Consider the following 11686-nt stretch of genomic DNA (forward strand, 5'->3'; position numbering starts at 1 on the left):
AGAAGACATATCCAGACTTTCCTCGATAGGCCATCAACAAAGGACAACATATACCTGGCACCACCCTTATATGGAACTTGAGAGGGTCCTCATGAGTTTGAGTATATGCAACCTACAATCTTCAAGGTCGAGTGAACTATCGTACTAAATTTCACTCTTCGCTAACTACCCATGTTGTAATATTCACAAAAATTCAGCTTCTCAATTCGATGATCTCCTAATAGACCCCTCCGACTCAAAATAATCATCTCCCTCTCACCCATGTGTCAGAGTCTCATGACTAGAAGCATCAAAGAATCTAGCATATGAGTCAATCATTGTCATTCCCGGAGGAGAAAGAACCCGCAATCTATCTTCCCCCGCATCACAGTAAGCACACCTCGATAAACCTTTAAAGCTCCACCTTCAGCAGAGATTCGGTATTCGAACCTGTCAAGAGCACTCAACGAGATAAAATTCTTTCTCAGCCACGATACATCCCTTATGTTAGTTAACGTTCTCACCATTCCAACGTGCATCTTAATCTGAACTTTTCCGATCCGTATCACTTCATAAGGAGAATCATTTCCCATGAGCACCTTACTACCCTCCATGCACTAATAGGTAGTAAACCAGTGTTTATGATAAGTCACATGATAAGAACATCCAAAGTCAATAACCCAATCATCACCTAATAAAATCGTGGTGATTGTTAACGCAACATTAGCATCAGTAGAACTATTACCTTCCATGGTAATAATATTACATTGCCTGCAGACTTCATCCTAACTCCTTTGTCCTTATATTCGGACAATCTCTCCTGTAGTACCCTACCTCATTGCAGTGATAACTTCAATGGTTGCTAATGTTAGACCTCGATTTAAAACGGCACTTTCATCTGCTATCTCCAAACTCTCTTCGTTCGTTTCTACCTCAGATGACCAAGCCATGCGCTATATTTGCAATAAGTTATCTTCTCATAACTTCTTTTTGTCACTCCTTAGAAAATAAGGCAGACTTTACCTCTTCCAAGGTAATCGTAGTGTGTCTTTATAGTAGTGAATCCATAAAGAGCTCAAAAGAATTCGATAAGGACGCCAACAACATCATACCATGTTTCTCATCAGGCAAGACCTCATTAACATTTTTCAAGTTCATCATGAGTTTATTAAACTCATCTAAGTGAGCTCTGATGGATGTGCCTTCAACCATCCAGAACTGAAATATTCCTTTTAGCATATACAAGCGATTGTTCAAATCCTTTATCAAATAAAGTGACTAAGGTTTTGCCCACAATGCCGTGACATCCTTCTCTTTGGCCACTTTACTCAATACCTCATCCGACAGATTCAATAGGATTATGCTTTTTGCTTCTCCATCAACTTTACCTTATGGGCATCTTTCATCGTTTATGGCAGTTTATTTTTGCCATCCAAAGCTTTCGCCAAACCTTGGTTTGTTAATGAGGCATGCATATTAATGCTCTACCATCCAAAGTTGTTCCTTCTGTTGAACTTCACATCTCAAATTTCTCTAGACATAATTGTTACAACATAATTTTCAATCAGCGATTAGACAAGCAAAAGTCCCAAATCAACTCTAGAAACCCTAACCTTAGTTTTGATACTAATTTTTGTAATATAATGCAGAAACACTGACGGATCTTGCAATTAAATCAAAGCGAAAATCACCGGAGAAATAAATGAGGAATAATAACGAACACTAGATATTTACGTGATTCGGTCTGAATATTGGTACTTACTCTACGGGAAAAGCTAACAGCAAATAATCTATTAATCAATCGGAGAATTATAAAGTTATAATCACTCACATGATCGAGTGTTTTATTTTCGCGTCTAGACTACACTCAAACCCACAGTGTTTAGCCTCGCGTAATTGCTCTCTAAAATAGACCACGAGAATTATCTCACGGCTTGAACACTCATGTCTCCACGAAGAAAACGCCTCGATTGGATGCGAACTCTCCGAGCAAAAGTCCGTGTGTTCCCCGCTCCTATTCACAATCAGAACAAGAGCCCCCACTGTTCGGTTACACACACAAAACTCGCTGAGTTTTCGGTTCTCTATCCTTCCACAAACTCAATATAATATTTTAAGTTAAGAAAGTGAGACCCCAAGTCTGCAGAAAATTTGACTGAACCAAAAGAAAGAAGGAAACTTCCCTTTCGGGTTAAAGCCCGAAGATTTCAAGCGGCTGCAGTGGGAAGTTTATTTCCTGTTTTCTTCATGCACCAAAGATATATTCTCAACGGACAGAACCAATTACATGTGTTGCGAAAATTGCGCGAATCGGTCTCTCTTCCCTTTTATGCAAAATTCAAAGTTTAGGTTCTTCTTGAGCTGTAGATGACATGTGAGTGACATCATCATTTTGCATTGGATAAAGGCGGCCAAGTTAAACTCTCAACGTGTACGAGTGAAATCCATATGTCCAAAATGATGGTCATGCAAACGTCATCCAACTGAAATTTTCCTGAAAAGAAACAAAAGAGCAGCGTTAACGTTAACGAACCCAAGTTGCCAAGGAAACGACTCAAACTCCCACTCCGCTCTCCCCTTCAAGAAGTCTTAACTAATCGCAGACACGGCAACCCTTGTCATGATGTCTGCAGATGGATTTCTTCACTTCCCTCTCATTTCCCTAACTTGAATGACTCGTCATTTACCCATGCCTCGTCAATGAACTCGCCAACTTCTCTGATTCATTCTCCTCTTTGCACCCCATGTTTCTTGCTTCTTGCCCCACACAAATGATGGTCCATCCATGCAATTTCTTGGCACGTCATCAAGGATGGTCAACCAAACCCTTTTGACTTTTATAGCTGTACATATTCTTCCCTGGTGCATGATGCGTTTGATCTTCCGGAAACATGGCAGTTCTAATACCAATCAGGAGCTAATCACGGGAGTTACCTATCGTCTTTCATATTTTTTCCTTACTGTTTCCATTAGGAATGGGAACGAAATTACGGAGCTAATCTGAAAAGCAAAGAGAAGCAGAAGATTTCAAACTCATTGGCAATTATTTTTCACAGAACTGTCAGCAGAGAAGAAGGAAAAATTATGAATTCAAGCGAGAATAATGCATCGCTACCTTAAATTTCGATGCGTCCCACTTGAGACTTATGTGATTCAAAGACTTCGGTGCATTAACTCCCAAGAACCGACGTTGATTGGCCCATGCTTTGTGTGTTTCAACTTTGGGCTCATAGTCATGGCGGACTAGAATCACTGCAAAATGCTGGGTCAAAAGACATCGGAACTAAGACAAAAACGTGGTGTTTAACTTGGCATCCGCCTAGATTTCAGCTTGATTAACCCAAAAACGTCAAACCATATTGAACGCCATATGTCAACAGCTCAATTTCCACGGCCGCAGATTATAGGTGGTTATGTACCGAATGCCCATTACTATATTATAATCCCAGGAAATGAAAAATGTTTACCAAATGATACCTAACACACTGCCCCAGAAGTAAGTTTCGTACTTCCTTGGACAAAACGGAAAATTGATATGTACCTAAACTAAATATATATGTGTATGTAGTGAGCATGAACCGATGCATCCAGTTCAAACCTAGAACTGCAGCATACTAAATTTGAATCCCATGTACTTTTGTGAAGCAAGAAGCTATACCCACAGAAGTTTTTAGGTGACTCTATTCTCATATTCCATGTTGTGCACACTTAGTGGTGGATTCGGGACATATCCCGTTGTGTACATGGAATGACTGGGAGGGCCTACATAATACGTCAGAACCATGAAATTTGTGCATCTTGGTAAACCAGCAAATGTAACTAACCAAAACTGCTTATATTTTCTTCAACTGCTGGAACTCCTAAAGTCAGCTCCACCTGCTCATTTTTCCTTCTTGTTTCTTCGGAGTCACTCTTCTAGTCCATACCTCATCTGTCTCGTTAGCTTGATAACTACATTCTCCAATTATATCTCCCCTATTGCTTCTTCTCTCTCTCTCTCTCTCTCTCTCTCTCTCTCTCTCTCTCTCTCTCTCTCTCTCTCTCCTGACAAGCACATCAACTCCATTTCTCTCTATATATATGTTGCATGACTTTGTTCTTACTTGCACAAACCCATTCGTTTCATAATCCATACCATTATCTACAGACTGGAGACTTTCTCTAGCCTTGCCTTAGACTCTTCTAACTCAGAAGCAAAATGTACTTGCAGAAGCTCCAGTTTTGCATCTCCATCATCTTAATCACCTCCTCATCGTTCTGCTTCAGCAGCCACAGAAATGACCTGCTCGATACCGATAATCCTTACCGTGAATACGACCCAATGGCCCGCCTCTCCTCGACTAGGACCATCCGCGGGGATCGAATTTCCTATTATGACTCTGACTTATGGAGGCAGCTCATGCTAAAACGGAGTCGAGCTGCCTCTTCATCAACTTCACTTAAGATGGTGAACGTAAATGACTATGGTGCTAAAGGAGATGGAAGTGACGATACTGAGGTATATAAATGCACAAATGTCCCCCTCATCTTAATATAGTTTTGTTGACTAAATATATTGTTTTTTCCTCTTCCGGTTCTTCTATCTGTATGATTTATGCTGAAACTCTTCGCGGGGAAGTAACAGTCAAGTGCTTTGGTTATGCATATAGGCATTCGGGGAAGCCTGGAAGGCTGCTTGTTCTGCTCAGAGAGCTGTTCTAGTAGTCCCTCAGAGCAAAACCTATCGTCTTAAGCCCATCACATTTTCAGGTCCTTGCAAATCTGACCTCACAGTAAAGGTAAGCTTTATGCGATGTGCACATCTCAATGTGCCATTTATGCTGGTATAGACTAACGAATCACAAAAAAATCAGGGAGTTGAATTCACGAGAAAATGTAAAGAACTCAATGTCTTTCAGTTGTTATGGTATCAATTGATGAATATACATCCAATGGATACGCTTATTTCTCTCGTCTTGTGTGAACACCTTTCTTCTTCATATCTATATACATGTTTCAGATTTATGGAACAATCGAGGCTTCTTCTGACCAATCAGACTACGAAAAAGATCCAACAGAATGGCTGAAGTTTGAAAACTTGGAAAACTTGAGAGTAGAAGGCGGTGGCTACATAAACGGCAATGGAGAAACTTGGTGGCAAAAATCCTGCAAAAGAAACCCAAAATTTGTGAGTCATTGTCGCTGGCGTCCTTTTCACTACATTTGTTAATTGACCTAGATTTCAGTATGCACTAACGCTAGCAATTCCTCTCTTCTTCCTGGAATGTTATGATGCAGCCTTGCAAGGATGCACCAACAGTAAGTTCTTCAATCTGCGCATGATCAAAGACATCTCTCAATCTAAATTCAAATGGAGAAGAAGTTTCATGTCGTCTGGATTTCCTAAGAAGAATTATCTTTGCAGGCGTTGACATTCCAAGAATGCAACAATCTGGGGGTAGCTGATTTATCCATTAAAAATGCACAACAAATGCATCTTGTATTCAAGAAGTGTGTGAATGTAAGAGCAGTGAACCTCCAGATAACTGCTCCGGAGGAAAGCCCAAATACTGATGGAATTCATGTCACGGAAACTCAAAATATCCTCATTGGACAGTGTGTCATTGGGACAGGTATAACAAACGGACACCAGTTTGGCATGCCCATATTCCGGCTCTGGCTCCAATATTTCTCTACCAACAAAATGTGAACAATATCCTCACTTCCACAAATCATCGTTTCCAGTTAAACTAAACCTTAGCTGATAATTTTAGTCCTAATGTTCTTGTTTCAGGGGATGATTGCATTTCTATAGTAAGTGGGTCGACAGATGTTCAAGCTACGGATATAACCTGTGGACCAGGCCATGGAATCAGGTTTCCTATTACCGTCCTTCTAACTAACATAAACGAAATATATATCTCCTACTTTAAAGAAATATATATATTCTACACCTCTTAACTGCTCGTCCTACTATGATGTACTCAAAGTTCATATCTTATCTATTTATATACAGCATTGGAAGCTTGGGAGCCGATCATTCAGCTGACTATGTTTCAGATGTCCTAATAAATAGAGCAAGACTTTCAGGAACCACAAACGGTGTGAGAATAAAGACTTGGCAGGTGAGATCAGGGCAATGGATCATCATTTGTATTTTTTTTGGCCAGGCTATTGACATGCTTGATCGTGCACTTTTTTCCTTGCGTGCTTCCACTAGCTATAGGGTTTAAATTATTAGATGGTACTTCGAGTATCTATTTCAATTATCCTGCTTTGCAAAACCGTAAAAGGGGAGACAAGGAAGGGATAATTTGTTTTTGATTCGAGGTAAATTTGGCATAACGGAATTGCTTTTTGACTTGGTGTGGGCTAACAAGTATTTGTTAACCAAACTCTTTGACTTGCGCTTAGAACAACTATAACAACTTCGTTAGTTGCATGGATGACTTTAGCATATTCATCCCGACTTCAAAGGGTTTAGAAAGTTTATGAGCGGCATAATCTCGATCTTGACCCATATCTCCATCCAGGGAGGATCAGGGTATGCGAAAAACATCAGATTTGAGAACATTGCAATGGACAACGTGGCCAATCCCATAATCATAGACCAGAACTATTGTGATAAAAAGAAGTCGTGTGGACAGCAGGTAATAGAACATCTGTGCACCTATCTTCTTCTAGCTTACTTGACTGATCATGATCAGCTACTCATTACCATGATTGACTGATCGCTTGATCGATCACTATCCGGTGGCATGGTAGGCCGCAGCCGTTCAAGTTACGAACGTGGCTTACAGGAATATCAGAGGAACCAGCTCTTCAGAAGAGGCCATAAAATTCGACTGCAGCAGGAACCATCCATGTCAAGGGATTTTCTTGCAAGACATCAACCTCAGAAGCGAATCTTCAGTTGCGAGCTCTGAAGCTTCTTGCTCAAATGTTAAACTTACCCAAACTGGAATAGTCTCCCCTCACTGTGCCTAAAGGACAAAGGGAAGGGACTGCTATCATCTGTCAGCCTTTACATAATTTGGCCTTGTAAATGTGTGTTTTATCAATTAGAATGGCAGAGTAACCTCGAGCTATTCATTAAATAAAAACGTTTTTCATGCAACTTTTTTTTTTTTCGGAATTACCTCTAAATTATGAAAGCTCTTTAGGTGAAGTGGGGATGAGAAGTGGATAGAGTAGGATACTTACCCCGAAGAAAGAAGAGCTCTTCCCACATAATTAGAGCACGAATCGATTCTATATCCAGAGGTGCAGTTATATTGAGGATGTCACCAACAAAAGCCAATTACTCCCAGACAGTGACACATTAACAGCACCAGCAGGGTTTCCCGTAGGTTTCTCAGTTGAGGCATGGTTTTGAATTTCAAGGTTCATTCCCATCAGAACACACGGCCTTTTGGAGAAAAATTGTCATTTTCTAAGGTACAGGACATCTTCAGACATGACTTAACACCCCCGTATGGCCGTGTTTTCTCCAATAATGAGCTCGTCGAATTCGAAAGGTAGACATTGCACAAGGCACTTTGTTAAAGCTGCTTGTAAACAGTTGATATATACTAACCACGTACATATATCTATAATCCATTCTTTTGAGAATATTGTCGAGCTTCCACGGCGGAGCACCCATCTATTTGAACATGAATTTGCTGGGGTCATCCCCAGTTAATAGCCAGGTTAGGTTGTTATGATCCTCACTTGTTAGGAATTCTGTCGAGGATTCCAATTCAGGCTTTGCCTAATTGGTCTTAAACAGCTTAAATTCTCATATGATCTCTCTGCCATCTGAGTAAGAATCAACCCTCAAGAAGTCCTCACATGGGTCAACCGGAGCTATTCAACCCAGTCGATTCCACAAAATTTCCTGGTCTTGTTCCACGTGATTTTAGGGTCTTGTAATAAGACCTCCTCTACATCCCCAACTAATCTGTAGGATTATCCTATGACATGTACCTCAAAAAATTTTCCTCCCACCACCCGAAGCTAATTTGCATAAACAGCAGAGCTGACGAACAAGAGCCTTTCCATGTAGTTGAAACATAATAGCTAAATGCAGTCGAAGCTACTGTAAAAACATATCTAGAGAATTAGCAATTGAAAGTTACAGTTTACCAAGAAAAACCTAATGAGAAGATGGGTAAGTTAGGTACAGCGAGATACGTATCCTGGAAGGCATGTATGTACATAAATATATCAACATTAACCTGATAAAAGCACCGTTATTCTCAAATAAGGCTGTCACCCGCTAGCACATCATGGCTGCTTGCCAAATTATCCTGCGGTTTCTCAGCATCCTTGTTGACAGGCGTCTCTAGCAAATGGCAATAGTCAAAATCAACCGTGAAACAACAGCTTGTTGCCTCGCCCAGCGACTCTGCATTGTCCACTACAATCAAGTCATCTTGCTCGCCATATGAATCACAGCTCTTGTCATCACAGGGAAGGCTAACATTTGATTCTGGCATTTCATCCCATAGAGCTTTAAGGAGATACTGTGAATCAGATTTATCTTGAGGTATGAATTTCACATCCAAAATTGGGGCCTTGAAGTCCAACGCACAAGCAGCCTGTGAAGATGTGAGAATGTCATGCAGAATGCCCCCCTCAGACTTTCCATTTGCAACTTCAAAAGCCCTGGTGCAATCAACAGAATCCACTTCCTTCACATGATGAGGACTACCATCAATCTGTACCTGAGGCATCTCATCTTTAACCTGAGTATCTTTACCAGCTAGGACACATCTCCCTTTGCTGCTGGCTTCTTCGGGTTCATTTATCTCCTCTCTCTCATGTTCATCACCTGTAACATGTACATAACCTTTTTCTTTATCACAAGGCAGCTGATAATCGCTTTCCTCACCAATTTTCTCAGAGCAACCATCATTTCTAGTAATAGTTCTATCAGTATTGCTCTCATCATCACCGGAAGGTAACTCAGAAGAAATTGAATCCATCGCACACTCCATCCCATCAGTCAAGCAGACAGAATTTTGTGCTCCATCATATGGTATTTCAGGTGAAGTTCTCTCATCAAAATTTTCCTCATCTTCATTTGAGAACTCGGGAGCCTTGACAGCCAGTGACTGTCTATAATTTGGAGGGCAAATCGTGATAGAAGACGCAAACCCAGCAAGGGCAGATGCTAAGGCATCATCTATTGACAATGCAGGTCTAGGTTTTTCCTTTGGAGAGTCAGCAACTTGCTGTAACAAATGGCTTTCCTCGTCATCCTCTCCCTGTGGAAAGTCTGGAGCCGAAATGGTAAGACTTGGAAGCAATTGGGAGGTACTCACAGTGTCACAGGTTTCATCAGGTGGAACAGATAACATATCTGAAGAATCCCTGTCAGAATGAGATTCTCCACGATTACTTTCATACAAGGAAGGGATATTTGACTCACTAAAGGAACATTCTGGGGCCGAAAATCTCTTGCAAGTTTGCAGTCCTGAACTCACCACTTTGTGGTTAATCACTTCAAGTTGCTCCTCTACCCGTTGCAGCCTCGCTTCGATGCTGCTAATTGGCTTAATCATATTTTCTTCAAATCTCAAGAAGAGACTTTCTATTCTGCTAACTCGAGAAACAAGCTGTTCTAGGACATTTTCAAAACGACTGAAAGAATCATCCTGCTGCCTATTAGTATCTGTTTCTCGTACAGTTTCCTGAGCTGGTTCAGAAATAACCCTATCCATATGCTGAGTATCAAAAATGCCAGTAGCATGTCCATCTCTATTTGCAACATCGGCCGTTACACTTACTTTCAAACTCAGATTGGGTTCTGTTGTCTCTGAACCAGCAGGTGGGCACTTCTGGATATCCCTCACATCAAGAGCATCCTTATCCTGTACTTGGCCAGCCATTCTCGTTTTAGATAACTGCAGGAGGCTAGGCACAAGCATAGCCATAAGCGAAGTTCCAGCTGTAGTTCCCAATTGCCTGTCCTCATCTTCAAAGTTAGATTCAACAGGTTCAGCAAACACATAGATTTCGTCTATATATACACAATCTCCACTTTGAACTGAGAGCAGACGAATCGTGAGAGATGTGCAGGGGTCTGCATCGGTAATCTCAGCTGTTGCCTCATAAAAATCCTGAACAGGATTTAACCAGCATCAGAAAAGAAGAGCAAAGGACAAAAATAAATTTGTGATTGTCTTCAACAGTGATATCTAAATTAGGCAAGTCGAGCCAACTCTTCCTTTGATATGCTGACAGCATTCCTTCAATTGTTTTATGTTCCTTTCCTTTTTCAAATTTAAAGCTGCATCCTATTTCCAAATTTGGATCCATTTACAATCTAATAAGCACCCCAAGCACCTTCAGGTCCTACCTATGTCTTGCCTGCCGTGCAATGTAACAACCGTGAATTACCTTGAGGTCTCGACAAATACGACACACTCATAGCTCAGAATCAACTATAGGATACGAGACGATAAAATAAGGAAAGGAAAGGAAGCTACATCTACATATGCAAGAGAGCGAGTCTATTACCATTTTGATAGAGGACTTCAAAGATGTAGCGACATTTGTATTAGTTTCAAATGAAGTACCGGGCGCCTTCACTTCAACCCAATCGTCTTCACCAGCATTCAAATTAATCTCATTTTTGGATCTTTCTTCGGCAAACTCATCCATAGAGTCCCCACAAGAAGCGAGATTAGCTGCTTGAGGAACATCCCCGCCAGAAACTTCGTCCCTAACGACAATGCCGCATCGAACCGTACAGAGATACTCATTGCCCGCCCGCTGCTTGGGGGCGTAGTATATCTCGTAAACTCGAGCAGTGCTTCGGACATAAACTTGGCGCACATCGTGTGGCTGAGCGAAACTAACTGCAGCAAACGAATTCTTTGTCACTCATAACCGCAACTAAGGCACTGAAACAATTCTTCTTCGAGGCTTAAGCAAGTAATGATCGGGCGGTTGAGGGGAAAAGGACACATAAACCACCACTACATCACATTAACACGAATCGTTCGAAAGCTACTGAAGCCGCTAATCGATGGTCTGACTCGTGTGCTTCAAATCAAGGACAAAAGAATATAATTCAAACGCAATAAAAGATGAAACTTGGAGAAACACCGCGACCGAGCGACTGCATCTCGCCTCGTAGTCGTGACTAATTACTAATTCACTACGCGAAAACGATAGAACCCACACACCAGCACTCGGGAAGCGATGAGTGAGCCGGAAAGGGCTTACCAGTGATCTCGCAGGGGCTGCGATCGGGCGAGGGAGGTCGCAGGAGGAGAGGAGCTCTCGGAGCTGAGCCGACCGCGCCGTCATCGATCGGAGAAAGAGGCGACTCGACGGTCACCGAGTCGGCGAGACGGCCGGCTGAGACGGTCCAGCTCGTCGCGACGCCGCTCCAATCGGTGTCTTCTCCTCCGGCGACGATCGAGCCCATGATTGATGGATTCTTCAAACTGGGAAGCTATGGAAATCGCTCGGCGGCGGTCGCGACTTCAATGGAAATCTGGACGGAAGGAGGCGAAGGCGGAGACTGAGGCGGAGGCAGAGGAGGATGGGAGCGTGCGATTGACGTCTAGCGATCTCAGATTTCTCAATGGGGCCCGTATATGAAAATCGGAAGATCTTATATATATATATATTATTTGGGCTGAAAAATTAATTTACTTTAAAAAAATTGAGATGGAAATATGAAAATCCGACACTTCAGCAAAAAAAAAAAGAAAAAAAGAGTCGTAATATCCCC

General features: G+C 41.7%; 2 protein-coding genes across 2 annotated transcripts; one reads left to right on the forward strand and one right to left on the reverse strand.

Moving 5' to 3' along the window:
- Positions 1–4075: 4075 nt before the first annotated feature.
- LOC115693460 (polygalacturonase-like) lies at positions 4076–7085 on the forward strand. The gene is made up of 9 exons (XM_030620457.2): positions 4076–4477; positions 4629–4757; positions 4979–5146; positions 5257–5277; positions 5384–5591; positions 5753–5834; positions 5975–6083; positions 6492–6608; positions 6724–7085. Exons 1-9 carry the CDS (start codon positions 4178–4180, stop codon positions 6943–6945), a joined length of 1356 nt encoding a protein of 451 aa, XP_030476317.1. The 5' UTR covers positions 4076–4177; the 3' UTR covers positions 6946–7085.
- Positions 7086–8033: 948 nt separating this feature from the next.
- On the reverse strand, positions 8034–11448 carry LOC115693459 (uncharacterized). Its single transcript, XM_056313176.1, has 3 exons — positions 11173–11448; positions 10462–10802; positions 8034–10061 (listed from the first exon to the last, which is right to left on the reverse strand). The coding sequence occupies exons 1-3, from the start codon at positions 11375–11377 to the stop codon at positions 8196–8198; spliced, it is 2412 nt and encodes an 803-aa protein (XP_056169151.1). The 5' UTR covers positions 11378–11448; the 3' UTR covers positions 8034–8195.
- Between the last annotated feature and the right edge of the window lie 238 nt (positions 11449–11686).

Source organism: Syzygium oleosum, unplaced genomic scaffold, assembly GCF_021117445.2.
Source record: "Syzygium oleosum isolate NSW1041296 unplaced genomic scaffold, Sole_v2.1 Sole_v2.07, whole genome shotgun sequence".
Classification (NCBI taxonomy): Eukaryota; Viridiplantae; Streptophyta; class Magnoliopsida; order Myrtales; family Myrtaceae; genus Syzygium; species Syzygium oleosum.